The following is a 16,361-nucleotide window of genomic DNA, read 5'->3' on the forward strand; positions in this document are numbered from 1 at the left end:
ATTCGTTTTTGAACTGTAGGAGAACTTGTGTTCACATCCGTACAAGCTGAATAAATAACTTTAGACCATGCAGTATGAAGAAGACACCACAGTAAGTCAAAATATGATGCTGCACAAAGCAAATCTGCATTCTTGATTCTAAATAGTTGAAGAAATCCTACCTTCAAGTCGTTGACAATGGAGACATGCTGCCCCCTGCCTGTGCCTTGTGGTATTTTGTATGGCTGGCCAGGGTAACGCTTTCTTATCATGGAGTACTTTAGGTGGGGGAGCTGACAATTGTTTGGTGTTGGCCACAACAGGCTCACAAGTCTTTGCCTTAGCACCTTTTCCAGGTAATTAGGTCAATGGCGTTGTGTGGTGTAAATGGAGCCAGCACAGAAGTCATAAATGGGAAAGTGACACCTTTGACCCTCAGTTAAAATACCATGACTCAGAAGATACTTAGTCACTGTCGGAATAGTGGCAAGGATTAATGGACAGAATTACAGTAGACGACATACAATGGGATTACAGATTTGGGGCAGTTTAAAAGATTCTGAATAAATATGACAAATTAGGCTATACTTTTTTTTCTACATAAAATGGCCATAAGCATGTAAATTATGAAAATTAAAGTTAGAGGTAATCCAGTATTATCATCTCCCTCCTTATTGCCAAAGTAATTTCTTAATCATACTAACACTGCTGCATCTATATGACTGTCCTCATCTCTTTATGAGGGTGCGTGAAGTATGGTATTATACAAGCCAAATGGCATGCCTAATTCATTGAGAAAATTCATATATATATACATTTTAAAAAAAAAGAAGGAAAAATAGAAAGGCATGGCCAGAGCTCTTATCTGAAATCTATGACAAACACTGGTACTTTTTCTTCACAATATTAGCCTGCTCAAGTAAAAAGTGCATTTGTAAATATGGGCCCACAAACAGTAGGCTATTTTGCATAAGGCCCCCATGAAATGAGAAACGGCTCTGGTCCTTCAAATAACTGCAGTTAACAGCTCGAAACCTTAATGTGATCGGGATGGCTTTTTTCTTCTTCTTCTAAATATCCAAATAAAGAATTGGCATGTTTTGATGCATGGGTGATGCAGTTTTGGAGTAGGGCTGGTACAAGCAGGCAGGGAGGCTTGCTAATAAATCATAAAAATGAAATATTAATAGTTTTAAGGGCACATTTGATTATATATTAAAATAAAAGTAAAAGACGTCAAACACAGTAGCTCTACATGGGAAAAATATTATCTAAATAAGCATGTGACCCACTCTTATAGGCTTGCACGAGGTGACCACTACTCTACATTAGCCAGCAGGGGGCGCTCACAGTTCAGAATAGCGGGGCATGGCTTGTATAGGGCAGCAGGTTATTGGCATATTATCTATCACATACTATAGGCTATTAAAGTTGAATTTCATAACTGGCCTAAATTAAAAACATTAGCCTACTATCTGGCAGGCCGGCACGTTGTGACGAAATGTGTAACTAGTGGCACGCCAAACTATTCTCCTCTGTTTATTCTAAACTGTGTTTATTCTAAACTGGAGACGACATTCTTTCGAATAGAAATAAGAGAAATAAGTGAGTATGGCTGGCCAGGTTAATAATTTGTATCCCCAGTGGATAACATTAATATTAGGTATCTTTTGAGATTAATCATCTTCCTAAACAATCCGATGAAGCCTATCTTTTATTATAGGCAAGTAAACGAGTCTGTGGGATGTGAAGGTTATTTGTTATATTTCATTTGTTGTTGTAAACAGCAGCATTTTTGCGAACAGCCAGAGTCCACCCCGCTGAAAGTCTATTCCCTGCGCGACTCCAGGCCATTTTTTCCGCCTCACCCCAGCCATTATTTTATTTACTAAATGCCCATATCCCTCCGCCGGGTCAGAGAGTATTTTGAAGAAATTGCCAAGGGGGGGTCTTGCCAGATTTTTATCCCAATATGTTATCGACACATTGAAATATGTAATAAACAGACGAAATTACATTAATCTGTGGCGCTGTGGCGGATTAAAAACCGCTAGGGATAGTACCTGTGTTGAGGGAGCGGGATCTAGTTTTTGAGTCACATAGAGGGGTGTGCTTTGGTGCCACTTATCATTAGATATGGCCACCGTTACTGACTATACCGAAGCGTCATTTTCAACTTGATTTGGGGATAGAATAATTCCTAATATTCCCGCAACACATCCGCAGTGGTGAATGGTGTATTTGGCGTGGTTATGTTCTTGTTACGTGTGTCAGGAGACGGTTGTTCCTGCGTGGAAAGCTGGCTGAGAGACTCTGTGAACTGGCCGCTTGGTCTTGCAGCTTGGCGCAGCTGAAGAAATTGGGACCAGTTGCCAACAGAGCCTTTACGCATCACTGTCGTGGTGCATTCACGAGGATTTGTGTACAAACTTTAATTTCTGAAGAGACTTCACCACCTTGGATTCTGGCCTGGCATATGGATTGTAAAACTGTTGACTGAATACTTGGGTGGCTAACACCAACTAGCTATATAACACTAACTCGTGTGCGTCGACAGCTGTCATTGGAGAAAGGAAAGTGATCCTCCAAATGCCACCGAAGCGGGGTTTTGTTGGATTTACACTATTTGTCTCTGCATCAAATGGGAAAACGTGGTGATAATACTGCAATATCGGAATATTTCGAGTATGCATTATTGAGAAGTGCAGTGTTGCTTCATTGGAAAGAAGCTAGCTAGCTCTTTTAGCCTGCTCGCTAACAAGCTGGGTGAAGTGCGTCGTTTCATCCCCAGTATTTTGGGCATGAAGAGGATGAGTCTATATTCATAGGGCTGGAAGGTACGTTGAAAACATAACTGTATAATTTCCATTACTGTTGTTAAAGTGGCGCTTAATGGAAGGCAACATTACGCACATCAACTCAAATCTTGGGGGTTTGTCATCGCCTTGGTCAATAACCAGAAGTTTAACAATTGACTCAAGCGATCTCCGGTTCAATTAAGAACTGTTATCATGAACACAAAGTTGCTAACATTGGTTAAACTAAAAACGTTAACACTATGAGTTACTCGTTGTGCTGTGAGTAAAGCTATTGTACATTGAAGCATCATTAATGTGCCTCTGAACAGTTCCGTTTCATTCAGTAGACCAGTCTTTGTGTTAGTTGGGCACCGTATGCTTGCGAACAGTTAAGAAGAGTTATTACGCAATATAAATGTCATTTTGCAATTTTATCCATCCAGATTAGTTAGTTCTGGCGTCTTGGTTGGTCGGCATAGCGGTTCAGGAAGACGAGTTGTTTGCCAACAACCAGATGTTAACCTGTTTGCTTTTCCTGATAATGACCACTTCCAAAGTTCTGCTTATTGTTTATGTCGCGTGCCATCCTGTGTTAATAACAACATAGAAACCATTTACTCTTGTATATCTGATAACTGTGCCTTGATGGGAAAGGCACCAGAGTTCGACAACAGGCTAGCTGTGGTTAGCTGTGCATCGGCTTTGTGCCCGGCTTGACTTGAGTTAACAAAAGCTAACGCTAGCATCTTTCACACTGTACCAATAGGGGATGGTAATGCTTACCAGGTGCCGGCTCCTCACCTTATGTGCCCCATTAATAATGATAAAGTTAATAAGGAAAATCCTCCTTGTAATAATGCTTGACTTCCCCAAGTGTGGGTTATACCCAATTACTTCTTTAATTTGGGTATAACCCACAGTCCACAAAAGCTTTGAAGCAACACCTGACATAATCAACTTCTAAAAGTGGGTAAATAAAAATAATATAACTTACTAATAGTTTGACAGATTACCACATAGGTACAGTAAAAGTAAAGTGCTTTATGTGTGCTCCTGCACGGATGCAGGGCCATGGGACCCATCTCCAGATAGTCAGGCCAATAGTCAAAATCTGACGATTTCCTTTCAATTACCAAGGTTTTTTTTTAATATTCTATGGAAATGTAGACCGCTATTCCTCTGCACTTGAGCTGCCTCCCCACATTGAATGGAAGCTTATTTGTATAGTGCTTTTCACATGACACAAGTCACAGGAAGCACTTCACACATGGCTATTATGGTAAATACAAACTAGTAATATATCCTTGATGATAATGATATGTAGATTTATATAGCATTTTTCAAAGAAACTCAAATATGCTTCACAGATCAAACAGACAAGACAAAACATAAGATTGAATATTATTGTCGGTTTTAGGCAACTGAGACAGGCAGTGATTTTTGAGGATATTTTTTCTTAATTGATCGGTGAGTCTGAGTTTCTGGAGTGAGTGAGTGAGTGAGTGAGTGAGTGAGTGAGTGAGTGAGTGAGTGAGTGAGTGAGTGAGTGAGTGAGTGAGTGAGTGAGTGAGTGAGTGAGTGAGTGAGTGAGTGAGTGAGTGAGTGAGTGAGTGGGGGCAGCAATGGCAAAGACTCAGTGTATGATTTGGTGCTAGAGGTTTGATTATCTCTAGAGGCGTCAAACACCAAAATCTATGGATCTAGTGGCTTAATGAGGCTCTATTGCAGCCTCAGCAGGTGACAAACACAGATGTTGGTCGAAATGGGTTTTCCTAAAGTCGATGCAGATTTTTGGGGATTTTTATTGGTCAGTGCCGATATGCATGGCCAATATTTTTGGCAGATTTTTCCAAATGTCTTGTCTGATTTATCAGGGCTGATTTATTCAAGACATTCCTGTTTAGTAGATACCTCAGAGGCAGCGCGTTTTAAAGGCAACAATCGGCAGATTATAAAACTAAAAATGGTAAGTCTCTATCTCTTTATGCTTTTTAATTATAAGCAAAAGTCTGCAACAAATAATATATAAAATATGATCCGAGGTGTACAAACTTGTAACCTTTCATCGCAATGTTACTCAGCTCCCCTGAGGCCTCGGAAGTTGTGGGCTCATTTTTAAGCTCTGACTGAGCGTTTTCCAATCACTTTACGTAGATATTGGATTTTATTGACATTAGATTGGCTGTTCGCAGATATTGTAAAATACCTACATATCGGCCCGATTCCTTTGAAATGAACCCTCCCACAACTTCCTAGGCCCTAGGAGAACTGAAAAACATTGCAATGAGAATCGGTTACAAGTTTGTTCACCTCAGATTATATTTTTGTTGCAGACTTTTGCTTCTAATTTCGAACCATTAGAGACAGACTTACCGTTTTTTTCTTTGTTTTAGAATCTGCTGTTTTTTGTCTTTAGATCAAGCTCCCTCTGAAGTACCTACTAAACATGAATGTCTTGGTAAATCAGCCTTATGCCCCTCATACAGTGCCCCCTGCTGTCACAGAACAACACTGACACAGTTTACAGTTTAGATACACAGGTTTATAGACAAGACATTGGGAAAAGTGGACACAAATATCGGCCATGCATACCAGCATCGGCCTTAGAAACCTCCATATAGTGTTTGTTACACTATATGGTGTTTGTTACATCATTATTATCTCTATTATGTTGGACCTGTAGCCTTTTAATCAGCCAACTTTCTCTGTTTAAGCTTTGCTATATTTATATATAATCTAACCTAACCGTGATAGCTTTTATAGAATGTTGGCCATTATGAACATTTTGATGCAAACTGTCTGTTTTTGTGTTTCAGAATGTCATCAGAGGAAAAGACTGTGGAGCCCTCTGACCAGGGACCCTCACTGCCGACCAGCAGTGCAGGGGCCACATCCACAGAAAGTCCTGCCCATGTTGATAAGCGGCCGCGAGGCAGGCCCCGTAAGGATGCAGCCACCCTTCCACAGGCACCACCGCCGTCCTCATCCAAGAGCAGAAAAAAGTATGTTTTTACATTTAATTCACATGGCTAACACCCTTTTAAACTGATTGAAATGACAGAAAAATAATATTTTTCATGTGCTATTTTTGATTTTGAACAATTCAGTGAAAGTTGTTAATATCTGAAAGTTCTTCAAAGAACTAGACGTGCAAGAGAGCCATGATGCCAGAGCAACAAAGGCTGTCCTTTAAACCTTTATATGTTTTACCCTAACTTTAAACTCAAGCACAAAATGCAGTAATAGCTGCAGACCTGGAGCCTAGACAGATCCATGACTGTGAGGCGGATCCGCCGTGATAGTGCGCCCTCCGCTGGTAGGAGCAGATCCACGACGGTATTATTTGTTAATAATTTATGTCTTACAATTATTGTTAGGTTTAGTTTAAAATCGTTAGAATTAGGGGTAGGTTAAGATTAGGGTTAGGGTTGCTAGGGTTAGGTTAAGATTAGGATCGTTTAGGAACAAAAATAACAAGCAATTTGTATACTGTTCGAAGTTACGTTATCTTTATCAATCAACAGAAGCATCTAATTACACTTTCCAAATTAGTTCATATGAATTTTGTTTTGTTTTCATGGAAAAAAATGAAGTAACTAGCCCAGATCAACATCAATCAACATCAACCTTCCTAAATGTTGATCGGTCTAGATCTGCCTTATCCAGCAGAGGGAGCACTATCACGGTGGATTCGCTTCACGGTAGATCTGTCCCGGCTCTGGGTCTGCAGCTTTCCCCTACTCACAAAATGTGCTCAGTATCAGTAGTTTCAGCTGAACCAGAAGGTTCTAGGAGTACACATATATCTTACTGTAAATTGGTAAGAATTGTTTGTTTCCTTCACTAGGGCTGAGTACTGTTAAACAATACCAGTATGGTACTAAACGAAAGAAGTATCGTAAGAAAGTACTGAAGCAAATCATATATCTTTAGATCTGCCCTCCTCGAAATGCACCGCGTTCAGGTGGCACCCATTTGAGCACCCAAATGATCCTGGGAGCTCTGTTGTCTGGGGCTTCATGCCCCTGGTAGGGTCTCCCATGACAAACAGGTCCTAGGTGACGGGTCAAAGAGTGGTTCAGAAGCCCCTTATTAGAGACCAACACAGAATCATGAGGCTGTCCTTCCGTGGGCCCACCTACAGAAGGAGCCATGAGGGGCAGGTGCAATATGATTTGGGCAGCTCCAACAGCTGTCCCCACAAACCCGGCAGTGGAAGAAGATGGATGGATGGATGGATCTTTAGATCCAAGTTTTGATGCTGTTGGTTCAGGGACAGCATTAACGCTAGTGACTTGGTTGTTTCAGTTCAAATACATAATCCCCCCCCTAATTCTTTCTAGTTTTTTTTTTTTTTCCATTTATTCCTTATTTTCTACCCATGTTTTCTTTTTTTTTTTGCCCATTGTTGTCCCATTTTCCTCAAAGTATGGTTAAAGTACTGGTATTGAAAAAAATGTACGGTATGTACATCCCTACCCTTCATTAATCACAATACACACAATAGTATTTGTGACCAATTGCACAAAATACGCTTTTTCTAAAATGCAAAATGTGGCTGGTGGCTTTTATTACACATGATAGACACAGTTTTTACATTACAGGGCATGCATAATGAATGGCTCTACACTGTATGGTAGCCCAATTCTCTAGTCGTAACGCCATGCCTCAGGTTGGAAATCTGAAATTCAGTTTCATCTTATGACTTTACTTTTGTTTCCCATCTTTCTTTCTTCTGATTGATTTTTATTTCAAAACGAGTTGTATTTTGCGCAGAAACTTGGGTCGAATAATTCTGTACAGTAGAGTTTACAGAATTACTCGAATGCTTACGAACGCTCCTAGTTCAGTTTGTATTAGTCCGAGGACAGGTATTCACCACAACGGTTTGAACATGTTTAGAGCATTATAGTAGCACGAATATGCTTCCAGTGGATAAAGTGAATGTTAAAAATGGCAAACTGTCAAAAGTTAATGTGCGTGGCAAAAGGGGATGTGTCAGAAATTGCTCTTGTAAACCTGGCTCTTGGAATTTACTAGATTTGCCCACGCTCCATCTGCTTGTCAGTCCGTCTCCTGTGGATCCATGTTGGGATTTGGTTGCAGCCCTCTCTGAGCTGGAACTACTTACCCCAGCATTATTTTCACCTTTTCTTTTTTTTTTTTTTTCCCTCTCCCACTCTCCCCATGGTGGAGCAGTGGGGGATAAGTTGTCCTGGGCATGAGGCTGGATGCTGGTTAAAGAAAAAGACAAAAACGTTTGTCTTTGCAATATCTAATGATCAGGCTATAATTATGTTTAAATGCTGTATTATAAAGCTCTATTTTAAAATGCACATTTATTCTGATGGTCAAAAGGAACATTTTACAAGCATTGGGTTGTGTTTATTACTGTGTATATATAAATTGAATTGTATTAACAATTTGTTATTTTAAGTGTGGGGAAAAAGACTGTTTGCAATTAGGGAAAACTGAGCTCTTGTTATATTAATCTAAATTAATGTAACCATGTATGTCGTGATGTGGGATGTATCTTATCGCTTTTGAGTTGTATTTCAAATGGAAGTAATTTAGAAGGAGGGGCTTGTATGGATTTGAACCAATTCCAGTTTTTCCTCTCCAGTGGCATAAAAAATGACCCCACCCCCTTTCGCCATCCGCTTCCTCCCTGTGTTCCAAATGCTGTATCTTTCTCTACTCCTCAGAGACCTGCATTTCTTAAGGGGAGTGTGAGCTACCTCACAAACTGTTTATGTTGCCATTTAACTTGGATCACAATGAATACATACTTATGAAGGTCCTGTTGGTCATTACACAACCTGATGCACATTAGTAACCGGCAGCAGTGTTTATTCTAACAATGAAATACATTATAATATGATATACAGTGTTCAATCAAATTAAACTTACAACATTGTAATGTACATCAGCAGCACCAGTCTGTATGAAGTGTTACCCAGAGGTTTGTTCCTTGATGTAAACGACAGACGTTTGCGCCAAAAGCTGAATTGTTGCAAGATTTGAGTTCGCAAAATCACAAAATCCATTTATTTCAATCTTCTGCCAATTGTCATTGGTGAAGCTAATTATGCTGCTACACATTTACAAAACAAAAATGACAACTTATACTATTATACCTATTGCTTTAATATTGTAAAATATAGTTTAGTTTATTCAAACAAGGTAGAAAATAAATCTTTGGGAAGTTTGTCCATCCCCATGGACATTACTGTGCAAATGATTTTTGCACAGTTAAAGGTATCTGCTATGGTTCATCTCACTAGGGCAATCCTTTTAAAATTGTTTTCATTTACCTATGTATTTATTTATGAATGTTATTCAGTAGCATATTTTGAAGAGGTAGCACTACCTTTCACGGCACTAATATCATAGTAAGGGGAAGGAAATGGCATGGTACCTAAAAGGTACATGGTAGTTATTACATGGAAACAGGAAAGACAAATAGGCCATGGTCATCCCTAACCCAGTGTAAAGTGTAAATGACCATTTACCATGTTAGTTCCATCCTGTATTCATGTAAAACTGTAAAGGGAAGCTCAACTTTTCATTTCAGTAGATCCGCTGGACTTCTCCTGTGATTACAGCCTTTTGTTCTGGGTTGGAGCAACAGTGTGTTACTTATGAACTTACTGATGGAGCATCTTGTCTCTAACAGGAACACTTGGTAACTGTTTTCTTTTTCTCAGAGGACGCACCAGAGGGAGAGCTTCTGTGGATGAGGAGGACAGTGTGGACGGGCCTGAGCTCAGCGAGACCATAGGCCCGCAGGACACAGGTACATGCTTTTATTCATAACCGTCAGCATATGGAGGCCTGACTCTGAGCTCTCTGTGGATAATACCATCAAGCTAGAGAAGACTCCCTCTCCTGGAGAAGGGTGGGTGAGCGCTTTCTCCTAGCACCCCATGCTTCTACTTGAGGACTATAATTGAAAGGGTTTAGCCTTAGCCGTGAAGCTCTACGGCTGTTTTTTCCCTTCTGTTACTACTTCCATCTCTCCTCTGCTTGAAATTGGCATTGAGGTGCAGTGGGAAAGAGCCCAAGGCTAATGCCCTCTAAAAGCTTTTTAAAATCCCATCAGTCTCTCCAGACTCGTATATGTGCCTTTTTATGTACATCTCATCACATGATCATGCTTCACGTTCTCATACATCAGTGCTTCCCTGTTGCTTAAAAGGTATTGGCTGGTTAGCTTTTTATTAACTATGAATTAAGATGCAAATGCTCTTCTGCTTTCCTTTTATTTCATTATTTTCATGTCAGCGCACATGTGTCTTTGGCTGCTGTTCATTCTATTCCGTCCGCTCTAAACGCGGTGGTTCTGAGTGGCCTTCTCCGTCTTCTAGCCTCAGGCTCATTGTAATCTTTGATTCTGTTTATTCTTGTTTGCTGCTCAGGTCAAGCTGTCTGTTCTCTTTTGAAAAGGTCAACACACTTGTGTTAAATTGGCCAATTTAATTTGTTGGACAATACAGCTGGAGTTCCACTTATATTTTCTTACAAAACCTGACCTATCCACATTATTTATTTTAATAGCATTTTAGCTTTTGAATTGGTTGTAGATTTGGCAGATTTTCTACCTCAGACTCTTTATAACTAGCCAGTCGGTGTCAGGTCAAAGTAAGAACGATGGCAGTATGTGCTTGACTGTCAAACTGCTCACCCTCCAGTTGTTGGGCAAATGCTGAACACGCTGCATTATTGCCTCACTTTAAATCCCAACTGTAGAGATGTGACTGATAACCGCTGCTGTTTAATTTCATTGTGTTGTGTGAAAGTGCTAAATTGTGCTCTTTCGCCGCGGTTGCCTTCAGAAGTTCAAGTCCTGCCGGAGGAGCCGCTGGAGGTGGTCACCACTGAGGAGGTGGTGGAGGAGGACTGCTCTTTCTGCCCCCTGGTGGAGAGCCTTCCAGCTGAGGCTTCACCTGAACCATCTGCCCCTGCAAACCCACAAGTTACATGCAGGTACGAAACAACAACAGATCTTGTGAAGGCCTTTTTAAAAATTAAAATCTATTGGCTTCATTTTTAGGCATGAACGTATTGTATTTAAAACAGTCTTTATCGTTATTAGAGGAGTTGGGGCCTCCTCAGATAATGCTCTCGTTGTTGGTATGCACTAATTGAACATTCTCAACCAAATGTTCATTTTTCCTGTTTCAGTGAGCGCCTCTGTGCCTTCTGTTACTGTGGTGGTCGGAGCCTCCTGGGTCAAGGGGAACTCTGTGTATTTAGCATCGCCTCTCTGCACGACACGAGCAGTGATGGTGATGCTCCCCAAAAAACAGCCAGAGAGAACACCCCAGGACAGAGGGAACAGCTGAAGTAAGCACTCAACGCTCACATATTTACCTTTCTAGACTGGTATTTAAAGATGTTTTTGATCCCACCACCTGCTACTACAACATTGTGACCTATGTGGCACAAAGTTAATGAATGATAAAATTCATTAACTTTGTATTAACCTGCAGTGGAATAGACGTCCACTGCAGGTTTCTCTTGCAGTTGTTTACACTAGGGCCCAATACTGACACCAGTATATAGACTGATATGAATAGTGACTACATTTCTTTAATGTAGTTGTACATATCAGCTTTGTAGCTCTGGAAAAATGTAATGAACACTGCCATTTGAATCCACTTTGCAGTAGACTGATGTGAGAATTGAGGGTCTAACATATCCTCAGCTTCTCCACATTGCTGATCCTTGTACTTCCATGCTATTTGCTCAAATTTCTCTGACCTGTTATATTTTTGCTGCCTTGTTCTTGTTTTGCCTGACGAAAGCATTCATTGTTTTGTTTCAGTGCGCCTGACAGCTCTGAGGCTGACCCTGAGCGAGTAAACCGCTTTTGGGACGAGCTTTCTCACGTTGGACTTCCTCAAGATCTCAATGTCCAGTCTCTGTTTGAGTCAGGTAACTCTGACTTTTATCTGAGCTGTAACTGTTGAACACAGCTGAATGTATGTGTTGAACTTGTGGTCCTGTTTTTTTCGCTGTAGACCAATGCTGGGCACATCAGAGTTGTGCCTTGTGGTCCGAAGGTGTCTGTGGTGGCGAGGGACAATCTCTGCTTAATGTGGACAGAGCCATTGACTCAGGGAGCACAAAGGTGAGCCGGAGGGGCATTTGTGGGCTAATGGCTGTTAATACCATCTTAATGTGTTGGGCAGTAGGGAGGGGCTGCAGTGGTGCACGCAGCAAAGCTGATAGATCAGACTGGTTGGTAAAGGTCGCTCTGGCAGCAAGGCTCTCTCAGCTGTGAAATGGAAAAGGTCACGCCACTCAACAGACCTGAGCTCTCGCAGCAGCTTAGCTCCTTGTGTTGGTTGTGGAACAGCGTTTTATTCTACAGCCACTTGTGCTGTAGCCCATTAGAACTTTGCTCTTCAAGCGAACACGGAGAATTAATGAAGGGGTTGATCATGGCTTAGCCAATTTTTGTCACTCATTCAAGGTTGTAATATTTAATTTCTTTCTTTTTTTTATTTCTCTGCAGCACTGTGCATACTGTAAGCGCCTTGGGGCATCCATCAAGTGCTGTGCTGAAGGATGTGCTCAACTTTACCATTACCCCTGTGCAGGGGCCGCCGGAACATTTCAGGATATCAGGAGTCTCTCACTCCTCTGCCCACAACACATTGATTCGGCCATAGACAAATGTAAGTGCTGTATTCTTTTGATTTGCCAAATAGTCATTTTGGTTTAATACATTTTGCTACTTAATAAGAGACCAACATGAATGACCAACATTTTTTGTTTCTTATGTTTTCTCCAGTTATAGATGATGTAAATTGCGTGTTATGCGACAGTCCTGGGGACCTTCATGACCAGCTCTTTTGCACCAGTTGTGGTCTCCATTATCATGGAATGTGCCTGGACATGGTCGGAACCCCTCTAAGAAGAGCAGGGTGGCAGTGCCCTGAGTGCAAAGTCTGCCAGACGTGCAAGTGAGTAACTGCCTGCCCTCAAGTTACAGTACGAATGTGTTTGTTTCTCCTCTCCATGCTCTTGTTACTGCTGGCTGTGTTACTGGCTGATAATTTGTTTATCTATTGTTTTGGTGAATAATGAAGATGGTATCCTGAAGCTCAGTCTTGTGACATATGACCTTTAATATTTCAACATAAAATTGCCACTGGCTTTAAAGGCTTTTTTGTTGTTATCCCTGAATACACGTTTTTAGCTTTTACTGTTTTCTAACAAAGCAGTGGAGGCTTTATCCAGGCTGTCTAAAACAAAACCAAAATATAAACCAAAAATACCGAAAACACCAATGTTTAAAAGCATTTTAGAATAACAATAATGTTCTTTTTAGGAATCCTGGAGAGGACACAAAGATGTTGGTGTGTGATATGTGTGACAAAGGCTACCACACCTTCTGTCTCCAACCTGCTATTGACTCTATTCCTACCAATGGATGGAGGTGTAAGGTAGGTCCAGTCATAGCCTATTGCTTTACTTTAGACGGCACAATTCAATCTGTGACAAATATAATCACAATGTAACGGTAACTAATGTGTTTTCAGTGCAAACAGAAAATGCCTGAAAAGAAATACCGACATGACTGGCATGTTGACTATCACGTGTTGTGTTTTTCATCTTAGAACTGCAGAGTGTGCATCCAGTGTGGGACACGGGCGAGTGGTCAGTGGCATCACACGAGCCTCATGTGTGAAGCCTGTGCTCAGAACCAGGACCCCACTCTGTGCTGCCCTCTGTGTGCCTGCGTCCTGGACCCGGAGCGCCACAAAGACGTCCTTTTCTGCCACACATGTAAACGGTACAAGAACATGCTTTTAATGTACAGTCCATGACAATAATGGTGTGTTTATATTCTTTTTGGATACACAAAGATGATGATCAGAGGATGTAATATTTAGAACCTCCCAATAATTATGCCTTCCATACAAAGAAATGATCATATATGAACAAATCAGTTGTAAATGAATTCTTTCTAATTGATCACATGGGATGGTTATGCTTTCAGATGGCTGCACCTGGAGTGTGAGCGTCAGACCTCAGGCCAGGCAGACGCCCACCCCAGAGAGGACTACATGTGCTCCAGCTGCAGGCCTCCCAGCGCAGGGCAGGCGCTACAGGTCGAAGAGATGGAGCTGGGCCTGGTGCTCAGTCCGCAGCCCTCCCCCACGTCCCCCATGCACGCAGACTCTGACACTGGCCCCCAGCTGGCCCCAAAGCACATGGACCTACAGCCCCGCGCTCGAGCCCCTCCCAACACGCACAACGACCCCACGTCCCAATCAGATCCAAAGCCTGCTCAGGGTGCTGCCTCAGAGGAGAAGCAGGTCATCTCATCGTATAACCCTGGTAGGTCTTACTACTCCACGCATTCACTTCTGTGTTTCATCCCGCCGGGGGCCGCGAGCCGAGCTTTCCCATGAATGGGACCGTGTGTTCAGCTTAGGTCAATAGTCGAAGGATGGAGATGGTTTTGGGGCCCATCTCCTAATTGACTTTCTGGCATCACCACCGGATGAGCACCTGCAAGCTGCACAGTCGTGAGCCCAGAGCACAAGACCCTGGGATATCGGTTGCCATGGTGACGGGCTTCCCTGGCAGAGATGCTTAGCAGGTGCATGCGTGTGTCAGGAGGAGCAGGGTGACATGGGAACTCGCGGATGGAAATGGAGGGTGCCTTGTTAAGACTAGAGTATCTGTACTGTCAGGGCCTGTCTGGAGGAGCATTGGCTCAGTGTGTGGATGACCTATTCCAGGAATGACTAGATCTATTCATAGCAAACCAGTAACTGATGTCTTTCATCCAAATGAGAGGCGACGGGGAACATTCGGAAATGTAATGTAAAGAAAGGATGAGGGTTACGTGGCGTCGTTAATGGTTTCTTTCAGTTCAGTGTGTTTATGCGCTTATTCATTCAGTAGTTTTGTTTATTCATTGATTGTTTTATCCACTCATTTAGCTGTGTCAGATATCAGTTTCTGCAAAGATGGGTAGATGTCTCAGAGGAATTCGTCACTTTACACTGTCAGCAAAGTTAAACAAGGTATAAACAATGTAAAATATGTCACTCACTCGCAAACAGGAAGGGACATAAAAAGAGATGCATGTTCGTTGATTTTGTTTGTAATCATTATATGTTGATTCTTCTACAGATGTAAAGCCAGAAACGAGAACACGGGCCCCATCTCCAGAGGTGCCTGCATCTTCTGCCGCTCAGAGGTTGGACAGTTTACCCGCCCAGGGGTCTGTGGAGCCGCCGCACACGCAGGAGCATATGTTACAAATGAAGCCAGCAAAGATGGAGACATGCTCTGAGCAGGGCATGCTCACCCCCAGCACAAAGGATTTTAAGGCCATTATCTCAACCAAAGAAACAAGCACTGCACCTGTACCTTTGACGGACCAACCAATGGAAGTTTCACTGTCCCAGCCTTCACACGACGAGCTGGAAATGGTTCCTAGCGACGCAAACATGGAGAAAGGAGAGGGGAGTTGTCAGACGGTTAAACCTTCAGCTTGTAATTGTGTAGAGAGCATGGACATTTTTCCGGAAATCAAACCAAGTATATTATTTTCCAGTTTAACTTTTGGAGAAAGTTCCAAGTCCTCAGTAGAGCGGTTAACAGAGATGGTCACAGGCCCCTCCCACTCCTCACCTTTGGCCAGAGCCATGACCTCCAGGGGCTCCTCCCACCCACAGATTCCGTTTCGTTCTTCAATGGGAGAAGGCTGCAACAACATGCATCCGACCACACTAATACCACTCACCCCCAAGATTGGAATGGGCAAACCGGCCATTACCAAGAGGAAGTTTTCACCTGGACGACCACGAGCGAGACAGGTACACAAATATGTTTTGTTTACGGAGAGATGCACCGATCCAGCTTTTTTGCCACCGATACCGTTACTGGGGTTTGAGTACTGAGTACAAACACTTTTTTGTTTGGCTACGTCATAGTTTCTGTCCTAGCCTTGATTTAGTTTTCGTTAGCATTAACATGCCCCCGCTAGCTTTAGCATGATATTGCTAACCACAGAATTTTGTGCGGCGATCAGAAATGCGTTTGTTAAGGTTAAAACTAACTGAGCGGTTGGATTCTCCTCCTCCCATATCTTTAAAATGATATACAGCATGCTCATATTCATTTAGATCTGGTAAAGGTTATGTTTTTAAGATGTTGAGAGCCAAAGCTGGTATCGGTTCAATATCGAATATTTCTGGCCAATTTCCAAGATATCGTTTTTTTCCCAGTATCGGTTCTTATATCCGTTACCAGTATTGGATCGGTGCATCCCTAGTTTTATCTTTCGTATCCTACAGAGCCACATTTATTTTCCTTCAGTGATGCTCCTCGTCACACCAGTCATCAGACCCTTCTCATCTCCTGTTCATGCTGTTACTGCGTGGCATGCAAACGTTCTCAATGCCTTACTAATGCAGTCCGAGAAGTTGTTGATGTATAAATTCAAACTAATTTAACAAACACATTTGTGTCTATTAAAAGACCATAATCATCTTCAATATATCAGTTCAAATTCTGCCTATACTAATGATCACTAACCACTAATCCCCTGGACTG

The 16,361-nt window shown here is 42.0% G+C and overlaps 1 protein-coding gene across 4 annotated transcripts in view; it reads left to right on the forward strand.

Annotated features, from left to right (window-relative positions):
- Window positions 1–2,124: 2,124 nt before the first annotated feature.
- The window catches only part of kmt2cb (lysine (K)-specific methyltransferase 2Cb), a 38,669-nt gene continuing 24,432 nt past the window's right edge, over window positions 2,125–16,361 (forward strand). For all 4 annotated transcript variants that reach the window (XM_079568996.1, XM_079568997.1, XM_079568999.1 and 1 more), the window contains exons 1-13: window positions 2,125–2,816; window positions 5,594–5,779; window positions 9,485–9,573; window positions 10,613–10,763; window positions 10,962–11,123; window positions 11,605–11,714; window positions 11,801–11,910; window positions 12,298–12,460; window positions 12,577–12,748; window positions 13,117–13,231; window positions 13,406–13,581; window positions 13,789–14,129; window positions 14,934–15,622. In XM_079568996.1, coding sequence (XP_079425122.1) covers window positions 5,595–5,779; window positions 9,485–9,573; window positions 10,613–10,763; window positions 10,962–11,123; window positions 11,605–11,714; window positions 11,801–11,910; window positions 12,298–12,460; window positions 12,577–12,748; window positions 13,117–13,231; window positions 13,406–13,581; window positions 13,789–14,129; window positions 14,934–15,622 — 2,463 coding nt within the window. In that variant the 5' untranslated portion in view covers window positions 2,125–2,816; window position 5,594. The remainder of the gene's footprint in view (window positions 2,817–5,593; window positions 5,780–9,484; window positions 9,574–10,612; window positions 10,764–10,961; window positions 11,124–11,604; window positions 11,715–11,800; window positions 11,911–12,297; window positions 12,461–12,576; window positions 12,749–13,116; window positions 13,232–13,405; window positions 13,582–13,788; window positions 14,130–14,933; window positions 15,623–16,361) is intronic.

The sequence above is a fragment of the Gobius niger genome (genome assembly GCF_951799975.1).
Source record: "Gobius niger genome assembly, chromosome: 13".
Classification (NCBI taxonomy): Eukaryota; Metazoa; Chordata; class Actinopteri; order Gobiiformes; family Gobiidae; genus Gobius; species Gobius niger.